The sequence below is a fragment of the Pristiophorus japonicus genome, chromosome 9 (assembly GCF_044704955.1).
Source record: "Pristiophorus japonicus isolate sPriJap1 chromosome 9, sPriJap1.hap1, whole genome shotgun sequence".
NCBI lineage: Eukaryota > Metazoa > Chordata > Chondrichthyes > Pristiophoridae > Pristiophorus > Pristiophorus japonicus.
Window position 1 is genome coordinate 193,347,723 of NC_091985.1, and position 15,500 is coordinate 193,363,222.

At 51.7% G+C, this 15,500-nt stretch overlaps 1 protein-coding gene across 1 annotated transcript in view; it reads left to right on the forward strand.

Annotated features, from left to right (window-relative positions):
* Positions 1–14,868, forward strand: part of LOC139272806 (solute carrier family 15 member 4-like) — a 76,203-nt gene extending 61,335 nt beyond the window's left edge. Inside the window, exons 6-9 of the mRNA XM_070888914.1 lie at positions 2,366–2,534; positions 5,236–5,394; positions 10,948–11,106; positions 13,981–14,868. Of these exons, the coding sequence (XP_070745015.1) occupies positions 2,366–2,534; positions 5,236–5,394; positions 10,948–11,106; positions 13,981–14,189 (696 nt within the window). The 3' untranslated portion in view covers positions 14,190–14,868. The remainder of the gene's footprint in view (positions 1–2,365; positions 2,535–5,235; positions 5,395–10,947; positions 11,107–13,980) is intronic.
* Positions 14,869–15,500: the final 632 nt, after the last annotated feature.

The following is a 15,500-nucleotide window of genomic DNA, read 5'->3' on the forward strand; positions in this document are numbered from 1 at the left end:
GCCCCTCAGCCACCCCAAACACCGCCTGGACGAATGAAGTCGCGGTTTCCACGCGTTGTTTGTTGACCCGAGTACGGGTTCGTCGAATGGCCAAACTTAGCCGTCCCTTTTTGTAAGGCACGGCGATCCGGAAAAATGGCGATATTTTCAAAACGCCGTTCTTAAACTTTGGCGAATTTTGTGCACTTTATTTTAAGAAGAAAAAAAAAGCAGTTTTAACGTGAAAAAAAACGCGTTAGAACGTGCGTTAGGCCGGCTAATCTCTAGCCGAACGAGACCAATTTTACCTCTATTCTCCGGAGAATAATCATTTAATTGGAATTATCCGCCCCGTTTGAGGCGGAGGGCAATTTCGGCCGCTGAAACTCATGCAAAACACGGGAGGAGGCCATTCGGCCCATCGTGCCTGTGTCGGTTCTTTGAAAGAGCTCTCCAATTAGTCCCACTCCCCCTTGCACTTTCCCCATGTCCCCCCAAATGGTCTTCCTTCAAGTATTTATCCAATTTGCTTCTGAAAGTCACTATTGAATCTGCTCCCACCGCCCTTTCAGGCAGCGCGTTCCCGATCACAACAACTCCCTGTGTAAACACATCTCTCCTGACTGATTCCCGGGATGGCAGGACTGACATATGAGGAGAGACTGGATCGACTCGGTAAATGCTTTATTAGGAACATGGGCTTTATAGATAGAGACAATAGCCAGGAAGTAATGCTAAACATTGATAATGCACTGGTTAGGCCCCAGACTGGAGTATTGTGTCCAATTCTGGGCCCCACACTTTAGTCAGGATGTGAAGTCCTTGGAGAGGGTGTAGAGGGAGATTGCCCAGAATGGTACCAGGGATGTGGGACCTCAGTTACATGGAGAGACTGGAGAAGCTGGGATTGTTCTCCTTAGAGCAGAGAAGGTTAAGGGGAGATTGACCAGAATGGTACCGGGGATGTGGGACCTCAGTTACATGGAGAGACTGGAGAAGCTGGGATTGTTCTCCTTAGAGCAGAAAAGGTTAAGGGGAGATTGCTCAGAATGGTACCAGGGATGTGGGACTTCAGTTACATGGAGAGACTGGACAAGCTGGGATTGTTCTCCTTAGAGCAGAGAAGGTTAATATAGAAACATAGAAACATAGAAAATAGGTGCAGGAGTAGGCCATTCGGCCCTTCGAGCCTGCACCACCATTCAATATGATCATGGCTGATCATTCACCTCAGTACCCCATTCCTGCTTTCTGTCCATACCCCTTGATCCCTTTAGCCATAAGGACCATATCTAACTCCCTCTTGAATATATCCAGTGAACTGGCATCAACAAGTCTCTACGGCAGGGAATTCCACAGGTTAACAACTCTCTGAGTGAAGAAGTTTCTCCTCATCTCAGTCCTAAATGGCCTACCCCTTATCCTAAGACTGTGTCCCCTGGTTCTGGACTTTCCCAACATCGGGAACATTCTTCCGACATCTAAACTGTCCTATCCCATCAGAATTTTATATGTTTCTATGAGATCCCCTCTCAACCTTCTAAACTCCAGTGAATACAGGCCCAGTCGATCCAGTCTCTCCTCATATGTCAGTCCAGCCATCCCTGGAATCAGTCTGGTGAACCTTCGCTGCACTCCCTCAATAGCAAGAACGTCCTTCCTCAGATTAGGAGACCAAAACCGAACACAATATTCCAGGTGAGGCCTCACCAAGGCCCTGTACAACTGCAATAAGTCCTCCCTGCTCCTATACTCAAATCCCCTCGCTATGAAGGTCAACATACCATTTGCTTTCTTCACCGCCTGCTGTACCTGCATGCCAATCTTCAATGACTGGTGTACCATGACACCCAGGTCTCGTTGCACCTCCCCTTTTCCTAATCTGCCGCCATTCAGATAATATTCTGCCTTCCCGTTTTTGCAACCAAAGTGGATAACCTCACATTTATCCACATTATACCGCATCTGCCATGCATTTGCCAAGGGGAGATTTGATTAAGGTGTTTAGAATCATGAAGGGTTTTGATCAAATAAGTAAAGAGAAACAGTTTCCTGTGTCGGGAGGGTGGGTAACCAGAGGACACAGATTGAAGGGAATTGGGAAAAGACCCAGAGGGGGAGATGAGGAGAGATGTGTTTACTCAGCGAGTTGTTGTGATCGGGAACGCGCTGCCTGAAAGGGCGGTGGGAGCAGGTTCAATCGTCACTTTCAAAAGGGGGGATTGGATAAATACTGGAAGGGGAGAAAATTGCAAGGGTATGGGGAAAGGGCAGGGGGGAGTGGGACTAATTGTGTAGCTCTTTGAATGAGCCAGCACAGGTATGATGGGCCGAATGGCCGCCTCCTGTCCACACCGGGCTGTAATCTCTCTCTCTTTGCCCACAGCTCCCCACTGCTTGGTTGACCATGTTCGATGCCCTGCTGCTTCTGATCCTGATCCCCCTGAAGGACAAGGTGATTGACCCCATCCTGATGAAGAGGAATCTTCTACCGACCCCTCTGACCCGAATCAGCCTGGGTATGATCTTCGCCATGTTCTCTGCCATTGCAGCAGGTGAGGCCGGGATAAGGGCTGGGGGGGTGGGGAGGGTGCGAAGGAACGATTCCTGGCTGTAATGTTGTCGTGTTTGACTCCGAGATGAGCTTCCGGCCACATGTCCTCTTCGATCACTAAGACCGTCTATTTCCACCTCCGTAACATCGCCCGTCTCGGCCCGTGACTCAGCTCATCCGCTGCTGAAGCCCTCATCCATGCCTTTGTTACCTCGAGACTTGACTATTCCAACGCACTCCTGGCCGGCCTCCCACATTCTACCCTACATAAACTCGAGGTGAGCCAAAGCTCAACAGCCCATGTCCTAACTCGCACCAAGTCCCGTTCACCCATCACCCCCTGTGCTCGCCTACCTACATTGGCTCCCAGCCTGCTCCGCCATCAAAAGGATCATGGTTCCGCGCTTTAGAAAATTCACATCCTTGTTTTCAAATCCCTCCATGGCCTCTTCCCTCCATAACACTGTAACCTCCTCCAACCCTAGACACATCCCTATCTCTGTAACCTCCTCCAGCCCCTACAAACCTCTCGATCTCTGTAACCTTCTCCAGCCCCGACAACCCTCCCTATCTCTGTAACCTCCTCCATACCTACAACCCTCCCTATCTCTGTAACCTCCTCCAGCCCTACAACCCTCCCTATCTCTGTAACCTCCTCCAGCCTCTACAACCCTCCCTATCTCTGTAACCTCCTCCAACCCTACAACCCTCCCTATCTCTGTAATCTCCTCCAGATCCTACACCCCTCCCTATCACTGTAACCTCCTCCAACCCCGACAGCCCTCCCTATCTCTGTAACCTCCTCCAACCCTTGACACCTCCCTATCTCTGCAACCTCCTCCAGCCCCTACAACCCTCCCTATCTCTGTAACCTCCTCCAGCCCTACAACCCTCCCTATCTCTGTAACCTCCTCCAACCCTTGACACCTCCCTATCTCTGTAACCTCCTCCAGCCCCTATAACCCTCCCTATCTCTGTAACCACCTCCAGCCCCACAATCTTCCCTATCTCTGTAATCTGCTCCAACCCTACACCCCTCCCTATCTCTGTAACCTCCTCCAACCCCGACAACCCTCCCAATCTCTTTAACCTCCTCCAGCCCCACAACCCTCCCTATCTCTGTAACCACCTCCAGCCCTACAATCCTCCCTATCTCTGTAATCTCCTCCAACCCTACACACCTCCCTATCTCTGTAACCACCTCCAGCCCACAAACCTCCATATCTCTGTAAATTCCTCCAACCTACACCCCTCCCTATCTCTGTAACCTCCTCCAGCCCCTACACCCCTCCCTATCTCTGTAACCTCCTCCAGCCCTACAACTCTCCCTATCTCTGTAACTTCCTCCAACCCTACAACCCTCCCTATCTATGTAACCTCCTCCAGCCCCTGCACCGCTCCCTATCTCTGTAACCTCCTCCAGCCCCTAAAACCCTCCCTATCTCTGTAACCTCCTCCATCCCTACACACCTTCCTATCTCTGTAACCTCCTCCAACCCCTACTACCCTCCCTATCTCTGTAACCTCCTCCAGCCCTAGACACCTCCCTATCTCTGTAACCTCCTCCAACCCTTGACACCTCCCTACCTCTGCAACCTCCTCCAATCCTAAGCACCTCCCTATCTCTGTAACCTCCTCCAGCCCCTACAACCCTCCCTATGTCTGTAACCTCCTCCAGCCCCTACAACCCTCCCTATATCTGTAACCTCCTCCAGCCCCTACAACCCTCCCTATCTCTGTAACCTCCTCCAGCCACTACAACCCTCCCTATCTCAGTAACCTCTTCCAGCCCTACAAACCTCCCTATCTCTGCAACCACCTCCAGCTTACAACCATCTTAAATCTCTGCGTTCCTCCAATTCTGGCCTCTTGCGTATCTCCTGATTTCCATCGCTCCGTCATTGGTGTCCGTGCCTTCAGCTACCTTCGCCCTAAGCTCTGGAATTCCCTCCGTAAACCTCTCCGCCTTTCTACCTCTCTCTCCTCCTTTGTTACCTCTAGATTTGACTATTCCAACGCACTCCTGGCCGGCCTCCCACATTCTACCCTACATAAACTAGAGATGATCCAAAACTCGGCTGCCCGTGTCCTAACTCGCACCAAGTCCTGCTCACCCATCACCCCCTGTGCTCGCTGACCTACATTGGCTCCCGGTTAAGCAACGCCTCGATTTCAAAATTCTCACCCTTGTTTACAAATCCCTCCATGGCCCTCGCCCCTACCTATCTTTGTAATCTCCTCCAGCCCCACAACCCCCCGAGATGTCTGCGCTCCTCTAATTCTGCCCTCTTGAGCATCCCTGATTATAATCGCTCCACCATCGGTGGCCGTGCCTTCAGCTGCCTGGGCCCCAAGCCCTAAACCTCTCCACCTCTCTACCTCTCGCTCCTCCTTCAAGACGCTCCTTAAAACCTACATCTCTGACCCAGCTTTTGGTCACCTGCGCTAATTTCTACTTATGTGGCTCGGTGTCAAACTAATTTCCCCATAATACTCCAGTGAAGCGCCTTGGGAGGTTTCACTACGTTAAAGGAGCTATATGAATTCAAGTTGTTGTTGTTTAAGATGCTCTGTGAACCTTCCTCATTGACCGAGCTTTTGGTCACCTGCCCTAATGTCCCCTCCTGTGGCTCAGTGTCAATTTTTTGCTCGTTCGTCGCTCCTGCGAAGCTTTTCATCCAGCACTTTTTCCATCGCGACAGGTCTTCTGGAAAACCAGCGTCTGATCCACATACGGAACAACGACACCGTGAGCCAGCAGGTCGGGAATACCACGTACAACGCGGCACATCTTTCTGTGTGGTGGCAGATTCCCCAATATCTGCTGATCGGGGTGAGCGAAATATTCGCCAGTATTCCAGGTAAGGCAAACAACCTCCATTTGTGCATCGCAGCATAATGATTGGGAGCAGGTGTCGGCCATTCGGCCCCTCGAGCCTGCTCCACCATTCAATAAGATCATGGAAGATCTTCGACCTCAATTCATTGGGGTTTAGAAGAATGAGAGGTGATCTTATTGAAACGTATAAGATTCTGAGCGGGCTGTGTAAAGTCCTTATTCTACAGCATGAAACCCCACGAGGGCCACTCTGTGACCTTAACTCTTTATGACAGGACTCCAGAAGTGATGACCCTGCGTGGGACCTCCCTTTATATACCTGTGTGATCAGGTAAGGAGTGTCTCCCACAAGTTCACCCCTTGTGGTCAAGGTGTGCATCTGAGTTGAGTGTATACAGTAATACAGTGGTGTTACATTGTAGTTACAACCATGACATCACCTTCCCCTCCCCAAAGTCTTATTGGGATCATAGGTTTAGTCTTTCAGGTGGTCTGCGCTCCCTCGTGGAGCGCCGCAGTTGGGGCTCTGGTTGTTGGACACTGACGTGAGTGTCTGTCACCTGTGGTGATTCCGGCCTGTCCGGGCTGACCGCAGGGACTGTGCATTCTTCTGATTGCTCTTGTTACTTGTTCACTGGCGGTGTGGTGAGCTCCATCTCATGGTCTTCTTCAGGTTCCTCTGTGTCGATGCTGAATCTTTTTTGTACTTGGTCCAGATGCTTACGGCATATCTGGCCATTGTTGAGTTTTACCACGATAATACGATTCCCTTCTTTGTCATTTACAGTGCCCTCAAGCCATTTGGGCCCCATGGCGTGATTGAGGACGAATACAGGATCATTTATTTCTATACATCTCCCCCTTGAATTACGGTCATGGTACTCGTTTTGTGTCTTACGCTTGCCCTCAACTATGTCGGTCAGGACTGGGTGGATGAGGGACAACCGAGTTTTGAGTGTCCGTTTCATGAGTAGCTCTACGGGCGGGACCCCCGTGAGTGAGTGTGGTCGGGATCTATAGGCCAGCAGGAGGCGCGATAGGCGGCATTGTAGGGAGGGTCCTTGAATCCTGAGCATCCCTTGCTTAATGATTTGGACCGCACGTTCCGCCTGGACATTGGAGGCCGGCTTGAACGGCGCAGTCCTGACGTGGTTGATGCCATTGCCCGACATAAACTCACGGAATTTATAGCTCGTGAAACATGGGCCATTATCACTAACCAGGATGTCCGGCAAGCCATGGGTTGCAAAGATCGCACGTAGGCTTTCCACGGTGGTGGATGACGTGCATGAATTCAGGATGATGCACTCGATCTATTTCGAGTACGCATCTACGACAATGAGGAACATCTTCCCCAGGGCCACGGGCTTAGCAGGGCCTCTCTGGGGGCATTACCCAGCTGGGCACACGTCGTGCACCTGCGAACACAGTGTTCCAGGTCTGAATCAATTCCAGGCCACCAAACGTGTGACCGGGCAATGGCCTTCATCAGCACGATGCCTGGGTGCTCGCTGTGGAGTTCCCTGATGAATGCCTCCCTGCCCTTCTGGGGCATGACTACCCGGCTGCCCCATTGTAGGCAGCCGGCTTGGATGGAGAGCTCATCCATCCGTCTGTGAAACGGTCTGACCTCCTCAGGGCATGCTCCGTGTGCGGGCGCCCAATCCCCAGTCAGGACACATTTCTTAATCAGGGATAGGAGGGGATCTCTGTTGGTCCAGATTTTTTTCTGGCGGGCTGTGATGGAGGAGCCTGCGCTGTCAAAGGCATCGACGGCCATGACCATCTCAGAGCTTTGCTCAGCTCCCCCCTCGGTGGTGGCCAGTGGGAGCCTGCTGAGCACGTCAGTGCAATTTTCAGTGCCGGGCCGGTGCCGGATGGAGTAGTCATAAGCAGCCAGCGTGAGAGCCCATCGCTGTATGCGAGCTGATGCGTTGGCATTGATAGACTTGCTGTCTGACAACAGAGATGTGAGTGGCTTGTAGTCAGTCTCTAATTCAAACTTCCTACCGAAAAGGTACTGATGCATGCAAGCACTTCCTTCTCGAACATCCCATATCCCCATTCTGCTTGAGAGCGTGACCTGGAAGCATAAGCCACAGGTTGTAGCTGACCCTCAGCATTACCCTGCTGCAACACGCACCCAACCCCATAGGACGATGCATCACATGTCAGAACTACACGTTTACAGGGGTCGTACAGGGTCAACAACTTGTTTGAACAAAGTAGGTTCCACGCCCGATTAAAAGCCCGTTCCTGACAGTCCCCCCAAAACCAATCGCAACCCTTACGCAGGAGTATGTGTAGCAGCTCCAACAACGTGCTCAAGTTTGGCAGAAAGTTCCCGAAATAGATCAACAGTCCCAGGAATGAACGCAACTCCGATGTGTTGTCTGGCCTGGGCGCTTGTCGAATCGCCTCTGTTTTGGATTCAGTGGGCCGAATCCCATCTGCAGCAACCCTCCTGCCCAGAAACTCAACCTCGGGAGCTAAGAACACACATTTAGACTTCTTGAGTCGCAGGCCTACCCGGTCCAGTCAGCGTAGCACCTCCTCTAGGTTGTGGAGGTGTTCCTCGGTGTCTTGACCCGTGATGAGGATGTCGTCGTAGAATACGATCGTTCCCGGAATGGATTTAAGCAGGCTTTCCATGTTCTGTTGAAAAATCGCGGCCGCTGATCGAATGCCGAACAGGCACCTGTTATACGCAAACAGTCCCTTGTGCGTGGTGATGGTGGTCAGTAGTTTGGATTCGTCGGCCAGTTCCTGGGTCATATAGGCTGAAGTGAGGTCCAACTTGGTGAACAGCTTTCCATCTGCCAGCATGGCAAAAAGGTCCTCCGCTTTCGGGAGCGGGTATTGGTCTTGTAGGGACACCAGATTGATGGTGGCCTTGTAGTCGCCACAGATCCTGACCGAGCCATCTGCTTTTAGGACGGGAACGATGGGGCTCGCCCTGTCACTGAATTCAACGGGCGAGATGATGCACTCTCGCAACAGCCGGTCCAATTCGCTATCGATTTTTTTCCCGCATTATATACGGCACCGCTCTGGCTTTGTGGTGCACTGGCTTGGCATGAGGGGTGATGTGTATCACGACTTTAGTGCCTTTGAAAGTCCTGACACCCGATTGGAATAGTGACTCGAATTGCTGTAGGACTTGTGAGCATGAACTTCGCTCCACCGAGGGCATTGCGTGAACATCCCCCCATTTCCAGTTCATCTCAGCTAACCAGCAACTCCCCAACAGTGCGGGACCATTGCCCGGGACAATCCAGAGTGGCAGCCGATTCACTAACCCATTGTGTGTGACAGCCATCATTGCACTGCCTAGCACCGGAATGATTTCTTTGGTGTAAGTCCGTAATTGCGTCTCAATTGCTGAACGCCCATGAGTGACTGGCTGGCCCCAGTGTCCAGCTCCATGCATACTGGGATACCATTCAACAAAACCCTCATCATCATTGGTGCCGTTCTGGTGTATGAACTGTGAATATTCGCCACATGGACCCGCTCAACCTCGGCGTCCATCGATTTGCCCTAAAAGTCATCTGTCTCACAGAACCCTCTTCTGGTCCATCCGCCTCATATATTAGTCTGGTTGCAGGTTTTCTGCACATTTGAGCTAAATGGCCAGTGAGATTGCAGATTCTGCAGGCAAACTGTTGGAATCTGCAAGATCTGGCAGGGTGTTTTCCCCCACACCTCCAGCATGAGTTAAAGTTTACATTGTTGGGGACAAAGGGACTATGGCCAGGAATTCCGCACTGACTGTCCCTTTGACTGCTCTTAAGTACCCTATTAGTGGGTGTCAATGGCCCCATCCCAGGCCGCATTGTCCACTGTGATGGCGTGATCATCCATTCAGCCTGCCATTGTCTCTGTTGAGGTCCTGCTCTGGGGTCTATTGCTGCCTGGTAAATATCGGACTGCCGCTGCCTGCCCGCGGGGCTCTGAGTAGCATTGGTGGTGTTGACTCCCAGATCCATCGCCGTGTTAGAGGCAGAATTGCGCGCGTAAATCATTTTCATCTCTTCCTCCTCCACCATGAAAGTTTGAGCTAATAACGCTGCCACTTCCAAGGTCAAGTCCTTGGTCTCAATTAATTTGCGAAAAATTCCCGCATGACCGATACCCTCGATAAAGAAGTCCCTTAACATCTCCCCCCTGCAGGCGTCTGTGAACTTACAGAGGCTGGCCAAACGCCGGAGGTCCGCTACAAAGTCCGGTATGCTATGTCCTTCACGACGTCGGTGGGTGTAGAATCTGTGTCGAGCCATGTGTATGCTGCTCGCCGGTTTGAGCTGCTTCCTGATTAATTTGCTGAGCTCTTCAAAGGTTTTGTCCGACGGCTTTTCGGGTGCCAGTAAGTCCTTCATGAGTGCGTAAGTCTTTGGCCCGCAGCTGGTCAGGAGATGAGCCCGACGCTTGTTGGTCGCTGCATCCCCCAGCCAGTCTTTTGTAATGAAGCTTTGCTGAAGCCTCTCGACAAAATCGTCCCAGTATTCCCCAACACAGTACTGTGCTACCGGTGCCCATTCTTGTGGGTCGTGAATTCCCGTTTCTCGTCGCCAATGTAAAGTCCTTACTCTACAGCATGAAACCCCACGAGGCACATTCCAGGGACAAGGCCACTCTGTGACCTTAACTCTTTATTACAGGACTCCAGAAGTGATGACCCTGTGTGGGGCCTCCCTTTATATACCTGTGTGATCAGGTAAGGAGTGTCTCCCACAAGTTCACCCCCTGTGGTCAAGGTGTGCATCTGAGTTGAGTGTATACAGTAATACAGTGGTGTTACATTGTAGTTACAACCATGACAGGCTGAACAGGGTAGATGCAGAGAGGATGTTTCCCCTCGTGGGGGAATCTAGAACTAGGGGGCATAGTCTCAGAATAAGGGGCCGCCCATTTAAAACTGAGATGAGGAGGAATTTCTTCTCTCAGAGGGTTGTAAATCTGTGGAATTCTCTGCCCCAGAGAGCTGTGGAGGCTGGGTCATTGAATATATTTAAGGCGGAGATAGACAGATTTTTGAGCGATAAGGGAGTGAAGGGTTATGGGGAGCGGGCAGGGAAGTGGAGCTGAGTCCATGGTCAGATCAGCCGTGATCTTATTAAATGGCGGAGCAGGCTCGAGGGGCCGAATGGCCTACTCCTGCTCCTATTTCTTCTGCTCTTATGACGGCATTTATACTAGGGCTCCTTAATGTCACATTCAGTCAAATGCTGCCTTGATGTCAAGAGCAGTCACTCTCACCTCACCTCTGGAATTCAGCTCTTTGGTCCATGTTTGGACCAAGGCTGTGATGAGGTCTGGAGCCGAGTGGTCCTGACGGAACCCAAACTGGGCATCGGTGAGCAGGTTATTGATGAGTAAGTGTTGCTTGATAGCACTGTCAATGACACCTTCCATCACTTTGCTGATGATTGAGAGTAGACTGATGGGGTGGTAATTGGCCGGATTGGATTTGCCCTGCTTTTTGTAGACAGGACATACCTGGACAGTTTTCCACTTTGATTGTGTCCCTGGGGACTCTCAGTAATTTTTCTTGATGTTATGTTTCTTTGCCAAGGTTTGGAGTTTGCCTATTCTGAGGCTCCCAAATCCATGCAGTGCGCCATCATGGGCCTCTTCTTCTTCTTCTCTGGGATTGGTTCCTTCATCGGTTCCGGGCTTCTGGATCTCGTGTCCCTGCCTGCCATTGGCTGGCTGAATTGCCACAAAGACTATGGTGAGTTTTGTGACTGGGGAGCTCGGAGAGACGGGTTTGGGAGGGAGGGAGCGGGGGTGGGAGAGGAGGGCGAGGGAGAGAACCTTCAGGTTTTGCTTTGATTCAGCCCCTCCGACAGCGCGGCGCTCCCTCAGTACTGCCCCTCCAACAGTGCAGGGCTCCCTCAGTACTGCCCCTCCGACAGTGCAGCACTCCCTCAGTACTGCCCCTCCGACAGTGCAGGGCTCCCTCAGTACTGCTCCTCCGACAGTGCAGCACTCCCTCAGTACTGCCCCTCCGACAGTACAGGGCTCCCTCAGTACTGCCCCTACGACAGTGCAGCACTCCCTCAGTGCTGCCCCTCCGACACAGTGCAGGGCTCCCTCAGTACTGCTCCTCCGACAGTGCAGCACTCCCTCAGTACTGCCCCTCCGACAGTACAGGGCTCCCTCAGTACTGCCCCTCCGACAGTACAGGGCTCCCTCAGTACTGCCCCTACGACAGTGCAGAACTCCCTCAGTGCTGCCCCTCCGACACAGTGCAGGGCTCCCTCAGTACTGCCCCTCCGACAATGCAGGGCTCCCTCAGTACTGCCCCTCCGACAGTGCAGGGCTCCCTCAGTGCTGCCCCTCCGACAGTGCGGCGCTCCCTCAGTACTGCCCCTCCGACAGTGCAGCGCTCCTTCAGTACTGCCCCTCCGAAAGTGCAGCACTCCCTCAGTACTGCCCCTCCAACAGTGCAGCGCTCCTTCAGTACTGCCCCTCCGACAGTGCAGCATTCCCTCAGTACTGCCCCTCCGACAGTGCAGCATTCTCTCAGTACTGCCCCTCCGACAGTGCAGCACTCCCTCAGTACTGCCCCTCCGATAGTGCAGCGCTCCCTCAGTACTGCACTGGGAGTGTCAGCCTAGATTTTTGTGTTAAAGTCCCTGGAGCGGGACTTGAACCCACAACCCTCTGACTCAGAGGCGAGAGTGCTGCCCACTGAGCCACAGCTGACACAGTAGCTACGTTCAAATGGGAATTGGATCAACACTTGAAGGGAATTCAATATTGCTAGGCTATGGGGAAAGAGCAGGAGAGAGAGACTAAAAGCAGAAAGTGCTGGAAATCTCAGCGGGTCAGGGAGCATCTGTGGAGAGAGAAGCAGAGTTAATGTTTCAGGCCGATGACCCTCCGTCAGAACTGGAGAGTGTTCGAACTGAACGGATTCTTGACAAGCACTGAAAGGGGGAAGGGTGGATAGATCGAAAGGGAAGGTCTGTGATCGGGGGGGAAGGCAGGAGAGATTAGAGAGACAAAAGGGATGATGGGAAAACTTGAGGTGGTAATGGCCGGAGTTAGAAACAGGTTAGTCCAGATAGGGTGTGAATGGTGAGGTAATTAGCAGCTACCATGGGAAATCGAGAGAGAGAAATACATCAGATCGGGCAGGGGGGGTGCGGGGGGAGGGGTGTGGGGGGGTGGGCTGTGTGTGGGGGGGGATTGTGGAGGGGTTTTAACAAAAGGAGGAAAGGGAGCATTAAATGGGCAGAAGTTTTGGTCTGAAATTGTCAAACTCGATGTTGAGTCCAGAAGGCTATAAAGTGCCTAAACTGCGAGGTGCTGTTCCTCAAAGGCGGTGAAGATGGCAAATGGCATGTTGGCCATCATAGCTAGGGGATTTGAGTATAGGGGCAGGGAGGTCTTACTGCAGTTGTACAGGGCCTTGGTGAGGCCACACCTTAAATATTGTGTACAGTTTTGATCTCCTAATCTGAGGAAGGACATTCTTGCTATTGAGGGAGTGCAACGAAGGTTCACCAGACTGATTCCCGGGATGGCGGGACTGACCTATCAAGAAAGGGTTAGGGTTAGGGTTAGGGTTAGGGTTCGGGTTAGGGTTCGGGTTAGGGTTAGGGTTCGGGTTAGGGTTCGGGTTCGGGTTAGGGTTCGGGTTCGGGTTAGGGTTAGGGTTCATATTCACTGGAGTTTAGAAGGATGGGAGGGGATCTCATAGAAGCATATAAAATTCTGACGACAGGGCGGGTTAGATGCAGGAAGAATGTTCCCGATGTTGGGGAAGCCCAGAACCAGGGGACACAGTCTAAGGATAAGGGGTAAGCCATTTAGGACCGAGATGAGGAGAAACTTCGTCACTCAGAGAATTGTGAACCTGTGGAATTCTCTACCACAGAAAGTTGTTGAGGCCAGTTTGTTAGATATATTCAAAAGGGAGTTAGATGTGGCCCTTACGGCTAAAGGGATCAAGGGGTATGGAGAGAAAGCAGGAATGGGGTACTGAAGTTGCATGATCAGCCATGATCTTATTGAATGGTGGTGCAGGCTCGAAGGGCCGAATGGCCTACTCCTGCAGATTTTCTATGTTTCTATGATTCCTCGAGCTTGCGTTGAGCTTCATTGGAACAGTGCAGGAGGCCGAGGACGGAGAGGTCAGAGTGGGAGGGGAATTATAGTGACGAGGGGTCACCGACCTGAAACGTCAACTCTGCTTTTCTCTCCACAAATGGTGCCTGACCCGCTGAGTTTTCCAGCATTGTCTGTTTAACGTTTGAGATTTCCAGCATCCGCAGTATTTTTGCTTTTTGTATGAAACAGTAGAAACATAGAAAATAGGTGCAGGAGCAGGCCATTCGGCCCTTCGAGCCTGCACCACCATTCAATGAGTTCATGGCTGATCATTCACCTCCGTACCCCTTTCCTGCTTTCTCTCCACACCCCTTGATCCCTTTAGCCGTAACGGCCACATCTAACTCCCTTATGCATGGAGAGTGGAACTAATTGGATTGCTCCACCAAAGCAGCTCGCACAGGCACGATGGGCCGAATGGCCTCCTTCTGTGCTGTGTCATTCTACAATTCCATGTCTTCTTCTCTTCTTCTCTGTCTCCCTCCAGGCAACATCAACAACTGCCACATGGACTATTACTTCTTCCTGCTGGCTGGCCTCCAGTGCGTGACTCTCCTGGTCTTCACCTCGCTAACGGTGCGCTACTACAAGGGTCGCGATGATGCCGGCCATGGTTGTCTACGGGGTGGAGTGGGGAGAGGGGGGCAGACTTCCCCAATCACCCCACCAAGGCTACGTGGGCAGCGGAGGTCCTAGGCACGGTTCCGACCCTCCCCTCCACCAGCCACACCCCCCGACCCCCCCTATACCGCCAACTGAACCGCCCAACTGTAACATAGAGCTCCACCTAGTGGACTGCTGTGGTAACGCAACTGCTGCTGTAAATACAATGAAAAGTCACACGGTGTATTGGAGCCATCTTGTGCAGGTGTGTTGCTCGTGATGTTGTAAACAATATACCACATTGGCGACGCACGATCGGATTTCGGGATAGTCTCGCTGAAATTTGCGTTGGCGGATGATTCTAGCCAAACAACAAGGGGACTTTGAGAAGTTCTTTGATTTGCAGCGCAGCTAAAAATCCAAGATAAATGTCAAGCACCACTTGGCTGAACTGTCAGATTCCAGATGGTCGCGCCTGAGGGAATAACAGGGCGCTTGGGTGAGATCCACCGCGACTGAGAGACTTTCGGAGCGTATGTGGGGCGGCTAGACATGTTTTTCACTGCAAATAGTATCGTCGAGGTCCCCGATGATGAACACCATAACCGGTTGCCGTTAGAAAGAAAACTGGTGATTACCTTGAGTGAAGCAGGCTTCGAGCTGTATGAAACCCTGAAAAATTTGATTGTTCCTGTCAGTGCAATATAGAGCTCCACCTAGTTTTAATGCAACTGCTGCTGTAAATACAATAAAAGTCACATGATGTATTAGAGCCATCTTTTGTAGTGTGCGTGTTTGTGATGTCATATAAAATATATCACACCACCGTAACCTATTTAAGGTGGAGATAGACAGATCTTTGAGCGATAAGGGAGTGAAGGGTTATGGGGAGCGGGCAGGGAAGTGGAGCTGAGTCCATGATCAGATCAGCCATGATCTTATTGAATGGCGGAGCAGGCTCGAGGGGCCGTATGGCCTACTCCTGCTGCTATTTCTTATGGTCTTACATTATTATGTGATCTTATTGAGGTGGTTAAAATGATTAAAGCAGTTGATAGGGTAGATAGAACGACAACTTGCGTTTATACCACGCCTTTCATGTCGTAAAATGTCCCAAGGTGCTTCACATTTGACACCAATCCACATAAGGAGATATTCGGGCAGATGGCCAAAAGGCTTGCTCAGTGAGGTTTTAAGTAGATTCGTAAAGGAGGAGGAGAGAGTGGCAGAGTGATTATGGAGGTAATTCGATGGCTCAGGGCCAAGGCAGCTGCAGGCACGGCCACTAATGGTGGAGCGATGGACACTGGGGGGATACGCAAGAGGCCAGAAGTGGAGGAGCGCAGATATCTCAGAGGTTTGTCGGGCTGGAGTAGGTTATAGAGATAGGGAGGGTTGTAGGGG